At 32.4% G+C, this 15,031-nt stretch overlaps 1 protein-coding gene across 1 annotated transcript in view; it reads left to right on the top strand.

The window, feature by feature from the left end:
- LOC111636711 (protein phosphatase 1G-like) overlaps positions 1-15,031 on the top strand; it is a gene marked incomplete at its 5' end in the record, with an annotated part of 94,495 nt that overhangs the window by 71,787 nt on the left and 7,677 nt on the right. The window contains 2 exons of the mRNA XM_023382015.1: positions 7,773-7,905; positions 14,791-14,875. Coding sequence (XP_023237783.1) covers positions 7,773-7,905; positions 14,791-14,875 — 218 coding nt within the window. The remainder of the gene's footprint in view (positions 1-7,772; positions 7,906-14,790; positions 14,876-15,031) is intronic.

Genomic DNA, 15,031 nt, shown 5'->3' with positions numbered 1-15,031 from the left:
CAAGTATATATTGTATTACGAAAATAATATATATATATATATATATGCTATTGATTTTATTTAATAATAAAGAAATGTTTAAAAAATTTAAACAGGCCATCAAAAAAAGGTTATTTTTAAAATTTTATTGATTTAAGTTTTTTTTTGTGGGGTTTAAAAAAATCTCATAATCAATATATTTTTTATTTGCAAAAATTAGCTAATAAACTAGTTTTTCCTTTTTTCCTGTTTTGAGTATAGTTTTCAAAGTTTCAAATGATTTTTACATTTTTGTTAAAATTGTAAAATTATGTAAAAATCATTCTAAAATTAATGGAATTTTAAATATTGTTCCAAATTGAATCTCATTTTTAAAAAAAACCTGATAAAGGCTTATTAATAAAGCTGAAAACATTAGTTAGATTAAAGAGTAATTTGCTGGAAAAGTACATAAGGTATTTTGTGTGACTCTAATTACTATTACATGACTTGAGAAAACTTTCCATTCTTAAACATTTAGAAAAATTGGGGATTTTCAAGGCTGGTAGAAATAAAACTGCCATCAATTATAGAGATAATGATATCCTATCTATGACTTGGAGAGCTCTATATGAAATATGATATTGTTATGTGAGCTTATGTCATCTATATAACATCTAATGAAATGGCATTTTAAAGAATTTAAAATCTGCATTTAATTGCATGTGTTACTTTCAAATTTTTGTAAAACCTGAAGATGGCTGTTTTAAAACAACTGAAAACATTTATTTTTATTTAGATTATAAAGATTAGTGTTATAAACTGCTGAATTTTTGGTTTTTTGAGTGTTTTTATTCTAATATGATAGTTGTCCAGTCCCAAACAGAATTTGTCACTAATGTTGATATGCTGCCAGTCATGACAATCTATGCTTCTCTGTCATTGCACTGTGGCTAATGGGGTGATAATCACGGGATGTATGGTAGTTGTCATGTATATAAATCTACCTCTACTAGTTGCCTGCCATGGTATGGGAAGTTGGGGTTCTGTAGAAAGGCTTTCACCTGTCTTTGGATGATGAACAAAGATACTGTTGCAGCTGTTAATGTATACAGTAGAGCGTCGATTTTCCGAATCAATTGGGGACTGGGGTTGTCCGGGTAACTGATATTTCGGATAACTGATTTACGTACGAAAAAATAGTTTAACATATCCGATGTCAAAATTTTTCTCCATTGCGTGTCGCTTCGCGTTGAATTTTCGTCGATGTTAAGTCTAACAAAGACTATTGTATCGTTAAAAATTATTTTTTTATTTTGTACAAACAAAATAAATATATTGAAAAATATAAAAATAATAATAAAAATTATACTTCAGATGTTAATTTAGTATCAAAAACGTAAAATATTTGAGTAGCCCAAGACATAGCCAAAGATTGAAGCGCCACAGCACTGGCGAAAATTTAAATTTGCCAACTGGAATTGTTTCGGATGATTGACTTTTGGAAAATCGACGCTCTACTGTATAATGTTTCCTATGATATGGCAATCATCTCTCCTAGTGGTCTGTCTGGGGTGTCCAAAGTTTACTTGCCATATGTGTATTCTCACATTCACTATCTGCACTAAGGTAAGAGCAGCCCAGATAGTGGAAAGTTCAGTGAAACACTGTATCAAGATGCTAAGCACAACCTTTACAACCTTTACAACCTTGTGTGAAAGGTAATGCTAAGCATTACCTTTCACATTACCTTACTTGTGTGAAAGGTAATGCTAAGCATTACCTTTCACACAAGTGCAAAAAGTGTGCTTAGTGTTTTAATTATACTGGTGAAGATCCAACTTCAACTATTATTTAGACAATTCTATCTGGGGCATAACTTTAGACATTTATGATTATGAAATTCTACATACTATATGATGATGATTTATTTTGCAAAATATTAAATAAATAATAATAATACCCTGTAATAGTTATAATTTCTTAAAATCAATATGAAGAGTGTGCAAAGAATTTGCAATACTGTATCTGCAGTTACAATATTGACACTATAAATATCTGTTTAATTAACTTATTGTTTTCATTTAATAATATATCCAAAGTATATCGTAATAATTTGCTTATAAAATCAATATCTAATTTAATTGAAAAATAAAAATAATTTGCATAATTCCATATATAATAATTACAATCACCATGATATTACTGGTGTTTTTTTTTTTTTTTTTTTTATTAGATAAGTGCACCACTCCTATGGGAGTATAACACTAAGATACATAAAACAAGATAAATGATTCAAAGTAAACATAAAATTAGAAAGTTCTGCTTTTAGTGAAGACTAAAAGTAATATTAGAAATTAGAAATTATGAAAAGTCTTTTCTTCCATATATTTTGAATATAACTGTAAAAGGTATCAAACAGAGGCTTCTGTACAAGTTTATCCAGTGGACATGGCCACCTGAAACCATGCATGAAGATTTCTAATTTCATTATAAGTCTATCTTGATCATAAATAGGACAATGGTAGATCATATGGTCAACAGTATCAAGGTTTCCTGTGGAACAAAAGCAAAAGGCAGTTTCTGCCCGGTTATACATCGCCAGGTAGCTCCTAAAATTACCATGCTCAGTAAGAAGTTGAGCAGTAGTAAACGTCAGAAATCTAAGTGGTGAAGAGAGTCTGCTATCAACACTAGGAAAATACAGTCTGGTTATTTTACCCGTCTTACTGCTCAACCATTGCTGGTTCCACTTCTGCATAGCATTTGCACGGATATAATTTTTAAGGCTGCTGCGTGAGAAAGGAATGAGAGTATAGTCCAAGTCAGTGTCCTTTGCAGCTGACTTCGCCTCAAGGTCGGCTTTTTCATTTCCCAAAATGCCAGTATGACCAGGAACAAAAATAAAAGTTATCCTATTCACATGATTTACAATATGGTGCTGGATATATGTGATTTTGTTGCTATTGCAGTTGGGATTTAAGAGGGCCTTTAGGACAGACTGAGAGTCACTGAAGATGTTGAAAGAAAGAGTTTTGTTAGGAAGTGAGGTGGCCCACTGAACAGCCCGGTAGACAGCATCTTCCTCAGCTTGATAGATGGTGGTGTATGGGGGGTACCTGTACCTTTTAACATATTTTGGGCAAAGTAAATCAGTTTGAAGATAAATGCAGACACTTGAGCCAACATGAAGGGAGCCTTTGGACCCATCTGTGTAGATGTTAATGTCAGCATGGACATCCAGGGTGGAAGCAGATGACACCACGTGCACCCTGGGGATAACCCTGCTTACAGGGTGATGATCACAGTTGGTGGAGAAGTTGCAGTGTGGAAGCATGTGAACAGCCGTAGATAAGAGCAGAGACCGTTGTTGAACTTTGATGTTTGTGGTTCTGGTGTAATAGTGAAGAACTTTTTCTTCAATACAGAGTGGTAAAGGAAGGAGCTCTGCTAGAATCAGAGAGGCATTTGTAGAAACAGTCCTGCAGCACTTTGAAATTTTGATGGCAAACTGTCTTTGGAGAGAGAGTAATTTACTTGCAATTGTAACTTTACTCGTTACATGACCCCAGCTAGAAGCCGCATAAAGTATCATTGGTAGTATTGCCCCATTATACAGAGTTTTATAAGCTTTGTGATTTAGTCCCCAGGTGCATCTAGCACATTTTTGCAGCATGTAGTTTATTTTCTTGGCTTTAGCCAAGATATAATCAATGTGGTAACTATATGTAAGTTTAGTATCAAGGATTACTCCCAGGTACTTTTGCCGGTCTACCCATTCGATTGAGTCACCATCTAATAAAAGCTTGGGGTATGAAAATTTGTATTTGTTTGTGAAAAGCATAGCTTTGGTCTTGTAAGTACAGAACTGGAGTTTATTAAGATAGGCCCATTTGGAAGCTTTACTCAACATTTCGTTTAGCTTACTTTCCAAAAAAGCAGTGTCCCTATGCTGACACACAATGACAAGGTCGTCGGCATAGGCTTGCACACTTATTGCTTTGTCACATTTGGTTTTCAGAAAGGAGTTAACCACTAGGTTCCATAAGAAAGGAGATAAAACACCACCTTGAGGGCAAGATTTTGTTAGGAGTTTACTAACAGAGTGATGATGATAAGACAGATTTATTTTCCTGTTAGTTAAAAAGGAGGAGACCAGCTTGACAAGATAGTTGGGACAGTCTAGTTGGGAGAGCTCGTTGATAATGCTTGGGTGCCAGCAGTTGTCGAAGGCACCTTTAATGTCCAAAAAGATAGCTGCGGTATAAACTTTGTTACTCAGTCCCTCTTCTATGAATTGTGTCAAGGCATAGACAGCATCCTCAGCACTTCTGCTTTTTCTGAAGCCATACTGGTTTGGGTCGAGCCAGTGATGCTTATTAGCATGCCACTCAAGACGGCCCAAAATCATTTTTTCAAAAACCTTGCCCATTACTGGAAGAAGGCTAATTGGTCTATACAACTTGGAGGGGTCGGTATTTTCAGTTCTTGGTTTTTTGATAAGGATGACATTGGCAATTTTCCAGTGAGCAGGAAAGTAAGAAAGACTTAGGCAGGAGTTGTACAGACTGAGAAGAAAAGGTTCTAAAATGTTGAAACACACCTGAAGCATTTTGGCATAGATCTCATCACCTCCTGGAGCCTTATGAGGTCCCATGGAGAAAAGTGCTTTCTTGAGTTCAAAGGTGGAAAAGTAGTGATCTATTTCAGTTGGGGCTGAATGCACACTTAGCCAATTTGTTCTGATGGATTTATGTTCAGAGGAGTCATCCGTGTTATTGTCTCCAGGGAAGAGTTGTGCAGCCAGGGCTGATAAAGCAGAATTGATATCATAGCTATGTTGGGAGTTATCTATGTGTGCCTGAAGTGTATGATCCGTGTTGCTCCTGTTTAGAATCCTGTAAATGTTTTTCCATGGATCAATATTTCCCCTTGTATTGCAATAGTTTTGCCAAGATTTCAGCTTTTCTGACTTCATTTCTCTGATATATTTCTTTTTTGCTGACCTGTATTCAATTTCTTGATTGACTCTCAATAGGGGATTTTTCTGTCTTTGAAATTTGCGCCTAAGAGAATTGACCTGTTTTCTCAGGGATGTTAATGTTGGGGTCCACCACGGCACAGCCTTCTTTAGGGGGACTTTTCTGGGAATGGCTTTTTCTGCTGCACTTTTCAGAATATCATTTAGCTTTGACACCCATTTGTCAATTTCCTCTTCAGTGTTAAGAAAGGTTTGTGTACTAAAATTATCCAGTTCTACTTGGATTAGATCCTGAAACATTTGCCAGTTTGCCTTTCTCAAATTGAAGGAGTTACTTTTTGTGAGGCAAAGCCTGTGCTGCTGTTCAATGCAAAAGGAGATGGCTCTGTGATCAGATAGCATTTCCTGGTCAATCAGAGACCAGCAAGTGATGTTTTTAGTCAGAGAGGAGCCAGTGATAGTTAAATCAATCCAGCTTTTGCCCAGAATGGAGTCATAAGTAGGTTCACTTGGCTCATTTATCACAGTAAAGACATGTCTATCTAGGAATTCTTCAAAAAGGGTACCCCTGCTATTTTCTATGATGTCATGCCATAGTGGATTACGGGCATTGGAGTCAACACCAATCAGCAGCCTATTTTTATCAATTGTTTTGTAGGTTTCCTCCAAAAAAGAGATAGCATCATTCAGAGGCAAGCTGGGATAGCAGTAAACTGATGATAAGAACATAACAGTATCCAGAGTAATAGATATTACGGTGCAGAACTCATTACATAGCTGGGTAAGCTGCAGTATGGGGATATTTGGGTTGCATATAATAATGCAAGCTAGGGGATTAGGGACGGCTGCAGAGATAATCTTGAAACCCCTAGGAAAGCCAACAATTTTAGAATTGTATACGTAGGGATCCTGTAAAAGAGCAATATCTATGTCGTTAACTATTAAGTAATTTGCCAGATTACCTGTGACTGCTTTGGAGTGATTGACATTAAATTGAACAATTTTAATATGTTTCTTGGTATGTGGCCTCTCCATAGTCCGTATTTTCAATAAGTTTTGATTTTACTTTTAAATATACAGGACATTCTGGGTCAGTGGCTTTGTGAGAAATATTTTGAACATTCATTTTTAGTCGTTTAGCCCATCGGATACAATTGATGCACTTAATAACAGACGACTTGGTCTTTTCCACACAGGTTCTATAGCTGTGACCCTCTACTCCACAGTGTGAGCAGGCAGGTTGTTCCGGTACACATTTTGAAGCAATGTGACCAAATTTGCAGCAGTTGTAGCATTGTTTGATTCCTAAGTAGTTGAGGACTTGATGAGATCTAAGTCCTATATACACCCTTCTGTTTTTCAGTAAACTTTGATGAACTTGAGGTGAGGTCAAGAAAACCCATGTTTTTTCCTGAGCAGAGTCTGCCTTGGATCTGAAGGAGAATAGTGGTTGTAGTATTTGATCTTTTTCTTCTAGTATATTTTTTAAGTTGTCATTCTGTGCAGTGACAGTGTTAATCAACTCCTCTTTATTTAAGTTAGAGCACACATGGTGGATTTGAACTAAAGGCTTTCTCTTAGTTTTCTTGCTTGCCGAAAATTTGAATTCAGAGTCATGATTGTTATTGATGAGATTAATAATTTTATCGACACTGGCAGTGTTGGATAATTGTAGGCTGACTTTCCCATCTTTCTGCACTAGACAGGAGTCGATCCTGATACCATTGGCTGCTGGTTTTAGAACAGCTTCTAAGTGACTTCTGACAGTATTTCTGTCCACTTGCGAGTTTTTAATCCCTGGAGTTAATATTAATGTCTCCCTTTTTTGTGCTTGGCCAGGCTGGTTATAAACTTTTACTCTTGAAGCTTTGACAGCATTTGCATATGATTTTAGTTGTGATTGATGCTGAATTTTATCCTCTTGTAGTTTAATTATATCTTCTTGTACCACATTGTATTTGTCTAAACAGCATAAATGAATGTCAGTTATTCTTTGTATTAACTGATCTATTGTGTAACTTTCTTGTTGGTTAAGTGGGCGTTTATTCACTATGGGCTGATAAATACTTTTAAGTTGGTTGATGACTTCCGTAAATCCTAGTTTCGATATTTCATTTAAAGTTGCAGACACGTTTTCTGGGGTGGCTTTCGATTTGCGCCCCGGCATCGTGCTGCAGATTAGGCTTAGCTAACTCACCAAGCCACGTGGTCGACAGTAAGGTTGACTAGCAACGAAGAAAACAGAAAATTGGTACTCACATGCACAACAAAGGTTAAGAAGCCAAAATAAGATAATCAAGTGTCATTAAAGAGGTGGAAAATATATTAAATATGAAAATAAAACCAGAACAAAAGCAAAGCGCTGTTTAAACTTGATGCCACCTGGCGGTCACCGATATTACTGGTGTAGAATTCAATAAATAAATAAGCAATATCTATAAACAGCATTAATTTTTTTAAATCGCTGCATTGAGCATGTGTGTATCTTTACAACATGCAATTTTTAAATTTTTGGAAGGTGCGGTGCATTCTTTTAAAACATTCCAATACATAGAAACCTGATGATGATCATTAAAGACAAGAAAACATTCATTTAAAAGAGAATTAATGCTCATTATAGGTAATTGCTTATTTATATAATAATTTTGTTTCAGAAAAAATTATAAAACACAAAATGTTTTTTATTTATAGATCTTAAAAAATGAGGTTTTTTTGTATTATTTAAATGTAATATTTTATTTTTTTATCATATATATCTTATTACAGTTAATTTGAATAAGTTATAAATAAATGTAATTCATACTTTTTGAAATAATTTAATTAATGTTTTCAGGTGATCATTCTTATAAACAAAATAAGAATTTATCTCCAAAAGAACAAATGATTACAGCACTTCCTGATGTAAGAACATTAACATTAGATGTTAACAGTGATGATTTTATGGTTTTAGCATGTGATGGAATATGGTAAGTTATATATGAAAAACTTTATATAATGTGTATGTATGTATATATATTTTAAGTCCAAAATCAAGAATATTGGTATAAATAAACTGGTTGTAGGAAGAAATTATATAATTAACTAACTTAATTGGTAAATTTAAAAAAATTTGATAGATAATACATTGAATGAGTTTTCTAGAATCCATGATAGTACATATGCATGCATGTGTACTATCAGGATATCTAGAAAACGTTAATGCATGCATACACACAAAGAATCACCAACAACATTGAAGATTGTAGTTTTCATTATAAGTACTTGGATGTCTTTATAATGAAAATAGTACACACTACACCTGCAATGTTCATGGACATCAGTGTTTCAGGAATTCAACCATTCACGATCAGAAATTTATGCACCAAAATTTCAACTATTGTGAAAGGTTTCAACCTTTTGGGAAATGGGAGATTATGTACTACTGCAAACTGGAGTTGGTGCCTATATAAACTGATGTTCAAGCAGGTACAATGCTAAAAAGTCACTGCACTCACTCATTCAACTAGTATTTGTCATAAGTTATGCTTGAGCCAAATGCTCAAATAAAATGACTTTTGCAGCACTTTAAGTCCATTGCACAATGTATTTATTTAATAAAACCATTCATTATTCTGAAAATTTTTTAAACAGCAGTAATACATAAAGTCTTTGAATGAATTACAAATTTAACACTGAAAATGGACACTCATGGTTTAAAAATGCAATGTTCATGAAGGATTATTTTATCCTAATTATTCATGAACCTGGGGAGATCAGTGTAAATATTCTCTCAAGAAACATTACAAATATTACATATAATTCTATAAAAAAAATTATTTCTCTAAAATCAGAAACCAAAGGGGATAAGTACTTGACAAATTTTTTCATAAATTTGAAAAATTGAAGATCATAAAACATACATCTGTAAATAGCCATACATTAAGCTATTTTATATATATATATATTTATATACAGGCTGCCCTCATTTTATACCATGCATTCTCTGTATCCAAAAATGTATTTATTTAATTATATTTTTCAATAAAAACATGCTTAATATTTAAATTTTTACTAATACAAAATAATAATAATACAGAGATTGTAACTTATTTATTTACAGCTTAAATTGATATGCAGTTTTATACTGCCACTTAGTTGATTTTGTATGGCACAATGGAAACAGCTATGCCTGGTTGAGGGTCATCCATTAATGATGAGCTAGGCTGAAGATCATACACCTTCATAAAATATGAATCCAAAGTTACATGCCATGCTTTTCTTTTTCTCTTTTTGAGAATTTCATTATGAGGTGCTAAGACTATTTACACGCTTCCTTACAAAAAGTGACTTTGGATTCATTTCAAAAAACTCTTCAGTCAATGAATTGACATTAGCAAGAAATTTTTAAGCACATCAATAGTTATTTTCTTTACAGCACAAGACGTTCGACATCATTTCTCTCCTCCTTTCTTTGTGCATCCAAATTTTCTATCAAATTTGCTAATTCTTCTGTAGAAAAGTCTCTTTCTTCTTTCTGATCTTCAATCATTCTAATATGTCATGTTATGTAACTGCATCAAATCCAGTCTCTTGCTCTTCTAACTTCTTGTATGACTGCAGCACTTCTGTAAGCCCAAATTCTGTAAAGTCATCCATTGATCAGGTAGAAGCTTGTATTCTAAATTGCATTTAAACAGTTTGGAATGACCTTTATCCAGGCAACGTCAATGAAATGAATGGCCTTCAAAATATATGGTGTCTCAATAGCAATGCTGGATTTAATTATGGAATAAGATGCATTTTTATTGAACAATTGTTGATATTTTTATTTTAGTAAAATGTAACATTACAACTTATTTCAGTATGATCATTTTTACATGTGGAAGACAGTGTCTGCTAAATGTTCCCCACAACTCTGATGGCACACATACACTAACACTCTTTCCACAAAATTGCTAATGACATTGTCACACAATTCTGGCAAAAATGTGTCAAATCTCCATCTTGAGGTCAAGAATTGTTTGTGGGTTGTTGGCATAGACAAGAGATTTGTCAAATCCCCACAGAAAAAATCATTGTGTCAAATCACACAACCTTGGTGGCCAGTTCTGGTTGGCATTGCATAAGGTGACATGATCTGGAAATTATTTTTGAAAAAGTTTAGCCCAATCACTTAAAATCAATAATATTTTCAAGGTTACCAACCACATCGAATGTCACTGGCATCAGTTTACATCTGGCACTGTTAATGGAACACCCTGTATTAAATGACTGCCAACAATCTTTAACCATCATATCAGGATTTGTGTCTAATCCATTGACTATTTCTTTAAAGAATTCCTACAGGCATTACATCTCAAAAGTTGCTATTTTGTCCTGATTAATCAACACAGTACAGATGACATATTTGGAAGTATGTGAACCACATTTACTATTTTTTGAGTTCTCTTTCAACTTACAAAGATTTGGAGGAGGCAAAGATCGTTGTCTAACAGAAGAATAGCTTTAGATTGAAAATCATTCTTAAGGCAGTTGTGCAACAGTGCAAAGATTGTTTATGTACCAGTTCAAGAACAATTTCTGTGTGACTCACCCTCTTCTTAAACTTCAAAATTTAACTAGATTTTGAAATGCATCTTGGATTGCCAGCATATATTCTTCAGATACTCCAGAGTTGCAGTTTGGTATTGTGTAGTTTCCAGCCAAGATTTCTGAAATAACCTGTAGGAAAAGAATTATAAATTGCAATATAGACATGAAGAGTAAACAAAATATCACAATTGCTGGAAAAATTCTTGGTATTATTATAAAGCTTCAGTTAAAACAACTGTAATTTGTTTTATATTTCATTAATCCATGATCACAGTTCAATTTTTGTGTTTTATATATTTATATAAAATATATATATAGGTAATAATATGCAATATAAATATTTATGTTATGTATTATTTAGTGATGGGACAATTAATCAGAATTTAAAAAATCATACATTTTACAGGAATTGGAATCATTGGAAAATTTTTTCACGATATCCAATTCTTAAAACTGATTCTTCCACATTTTGTAAGAAAACTGATTGTTTGTTTCAGTCAAAAATTAAAAAGTTTTAAAATTATAATACAGGCATACCTCGACTTACGTTGTTTCGAGTTACGTTGTTTCGAGTTACGTCGTTTCCGATTATACGTTGTTTGTCAAAAAAGTATATGGAAAAATAAAAATCAAGTTTAAGTCATTTTATTCGACTTTACGTCTGTCCACCACAAATATTGAAGTCGTAATATCACTAGAAAAACTTTTAAAGCACATAAAATCATATTAAAATATATGAGTATGTTCTATATTTACAGTATATGCATTCGTAAATTTAGAATACTTTTTTCTGTACTATATTAAAAACTAAAATTTATTTCTTTGTAAGCTTAAAATAGATTTTTATTAACCATATATTATTAAAAATGCATTAATAAATAAAATACAGAACCGGGAATGGTAATTTATGGTTTAGCCTAGTGACAAGTAGATTCGGAGACAAGTAAATTCGACTTACGTCGTTCTCCTGGAACCAATTACCGACGTAAGGCGAGGTATACCTGTATTAACAATTAAATGCTAGTTTATTGGAAACTTTTGTGTTGACAAAGCAGAGTATGCAATGCCCCATACATGAGGAGATGGCTGTCACAGTGGACTTTTCTTTTGTATAGTTGGAACAATGAGAGATTGTACTCAGTTGGTACTAAATGTCTCTATTTTAGGGGAGATGTGCTAACTTTATGGTTTCCATCTGGCTGGTAATTTTTATTCTGTATATATATTGAAATCTAAATGTTCCATTACTGTCACACACAAATAAAAGTAAATTTAAAAATTAATTTGATTTACAATTTGAAAATTTCAGAAAAATTTTTAAACAGTTTTTTAAAACATTGTTTTAATTTTCAATTGATTTGATATTATTTTTAGTTTTGGTTTCAGTGTAAAGGCCAGAGTTTTGATTATTATTTATTTTTAATAATTTTTGTATATTTAATTTTTCCTGCAATTTTTTGAATCCTTAATTACAACTTTTTAAATTAATTGAAGCTCTTTTTTGTGGCATAATTATAAAAAATGTTTGTGTTGTTTCGCACAAAAGATAATCAAATTTATTTTAATTTTTTACTAATTTCATTAATAGTTGTTTCATAAATTTGCCTGCTTTTTAAAAATTTTAATTATAAGCAAGTTAACATTGATTGAACTATTGGGCTATCTACTTTTAAATTGACTTGTGGTCAGCAAAACAGTTTAAAATATAAACAAAATTATATTTTAATTGAAAAAAATATTATATAAAAATATTTTTAATATTTAATATATTTACTTATAATGATAAAAATGACTTTCTCATCATAATTATGAAAGTTTTTGTTATGATTCATAGATGATGCTGTAATATGTTAAATTTTCAAATTCAATTCACAGAATTCTGACTAAACATACATACTTGTTTGCAGTAAGTTTAATGCCATTTTGAGTTTTAAAAATTGATTTTTCAAGATGAGTTGATCTAGACATTGGCTTCAGTGAATGAATTCAAAAGTTGGTTAACTCATGACGATGATATTTGTTCATCTCGCTGCATCATTTGCTGAACCTCATTTATATTAAATACAATGGCATTAACCTGGTCTCTGGTACAGTGGAACCTCGCATAACGAGCAAAACGTTAAAAAATGACTCACTTAACGAGCAGTGTTTCGCATAATGAGTGACCAGGAGAAGGGAAGTCCTGGAATATGCGCATGCTTCATTAGTCTGTGTTTAGCACTCCTTCCGCTAGCATCTTAGTGTTGCTTGTGGTCACACATTTTTACAAACTTGTGTTCACACATATTACTTATAAACATCAACAACCATAGCCCATTATATAATAAACACACCAAATGATGTGCCAAATTCTTGGTCTATGTAAATGCTATAATTAAATATTAGAAATTAATTAATTTGACTAGAGGTAGGTAGTTATGCTGCCATCTTGTATTAAATTCAATGACCAACTCCAAATTAAATTTTTAAAATGTCTAAATTAAAAATTAATTATTTATAATTATTATATTAAATACAAGATGGAAGCATAACTGCCTACTTCTAGTCTAATTGATTAATCTAATATATAATCGAGACAGGTTGATAATGATAATAATAAGCGCAGAGCCCAAACGGTTAGGAGTTGAAATTTGATACACAGTTAGGGTACGTCACGAAAGCGCACACTAAGAAGGCATTTTTCAAAATTTTCCCCTGGAGGAGAGAGACAGGATTAAGTCTTCTATATGCATTATGGATACGAGCCCAAACAGTCTAAGGGATTAAGGCTTAACACCTCCATCAACAATGGAAGTGTCAACAATGGAATTGTTAAGAGAAAGCGACGTGCAAGACGCATATGCAGTTTTTTTCATTTTTGCAGGAAGTCGAACATATTTTTAGACCATCTAAAAATTCTCTAATTAGTCTGGAAACAAGGGGACCCAATTCTTGCATTCTGTGAAATCGAACATATTTTTAGACCCATCTAAAAATTCTCTAATTAGTCTGGAAACAAGGGGACCCAATTCTTGCATTCTGTGAAAACGGGTAAGGTTGACTGTAATGTAATAATCTTAATCTTAGTTATCGTTACTTTTGCCTGAGCAACTCCGGGCCTACCTGCTAGTATTTAATATTTAATTATAGCAATTAAATATGCCAAATTCTTGGGCTATCATTTGGGGTGTTTATCAGACATATTATCTGTGACTTTTTTTCTTTTCTGCAAATCGAATTTGCATTCCAGGTAGGTTCATTTTATGCTAGAAGAAAAGACGATGATGATTCACACTCCTTAACAATTTATATTGTATAATTTTCTTTGAATAAACATTATCCATAAAATATTTCAGTACTTTTTCAGCATGGAATGCATTATCGTATTTTACATTAATTTATATGGGAAAAATTGTTTTGTTTAACAAGTTTCCCATTATGAGTATGATTCTGGAACAAATAATGCTTATTAAGCGTGGTTCCACTGTATTCCCAAAATATTTCAGGCTGAAACATGATGACCTTGATCAGTTGACCCGAAATATTTTGTTTCTGCATTGGAATGTTTTTGAAATTAGATGTTGCTAGTCATTATAATTTTTATATTAAAACTAACTTCCGAAATATAATTTTTTTTAACATTTATTAATATGTCTATTTTGTTTGTGCAAAATAAAAAAATAATTTCAGACGATACAATAGCCACGATTATTTTTTCAAAAACATGTAATTTTTGTTAAGCTTAACATCAACAAAAATTCAACGTGGGATAGGTTAAATCATTTACAAGACAAGACATGCCCTTTGCAAGAAGTGTGAAAAAAAAGTATATCTTCTAATTTACCTGTCCCTCTCTCAGTTAATCTGTCAGCCAATCAAGCAGTTTCCAAAGATGACAACCTTGAGATGGGATAATTCTTTGAGTAAAATGGAATTAGCTGTAATTTCTTTGGGTAGTATTGCAGTATTAACCTTTATCTGAAATAAGATTATAAATTTATTTTATAGTACACAATAAAGGCATGTGTATCCACATATAAATGGAAATTTTTGTGTTTCTTTTGAAAGATTGATTCTGGATTTCCCAATTGTTTTCCATCCTTAAGCTTGATTTTATTAATTGATGAATGTACCATGCTTGTAATTTAAATTGTTAATTTTTCTAAAGTAAAATAAACTGTAGAAAGTATTCAAAAGAATCAGAATTGGGAGAAATTTTGGTATTGTCCCATCACTAATATTATTATTATATATTTAAATTCCAGATAAAACTTTTTCTTAAAAAACAATTTTTTCTTTAGGAACTTCATGTCAAGTCAAGAAGTAATAGATTTTATTAAGGATAGATTGGACTCAGATATAAAATTATCTACTATTTCTGAACAGGTATTATTATTTTATGTATTTATATTTCAAAATCATTCCATAAACACCTTTTTGGCTGCTGGGATTCACTTTTATTTAGCTAATGTTTTCAACCTCTAATAGGTCATCCTCAGGCTGCAATTTTTTGGAACATCTTCCAAATTAAATATTGTTCCA

Source organism: Centruroides sculpturatus, unplaced genomic scaffold (assembly GCF_000671375.1).
Source record: "Centruroides sculpturatus isolate CEXI.00-Female unplaced genomic scaffold, Cexi_2.0 scaffold418, whole genome shotgun sequence".
NCBI lineage: Eukaryota > Metazoa > Arthropoda > Arachnida > Scorpiones > Buthidae > Centruroides > Centruroides sculpturatus.
The sequence above is the reverse complement of the archived record's forward strand: the minus strand, read 5'-3'. Positions and strand labels throughout refer to the sequence as shown.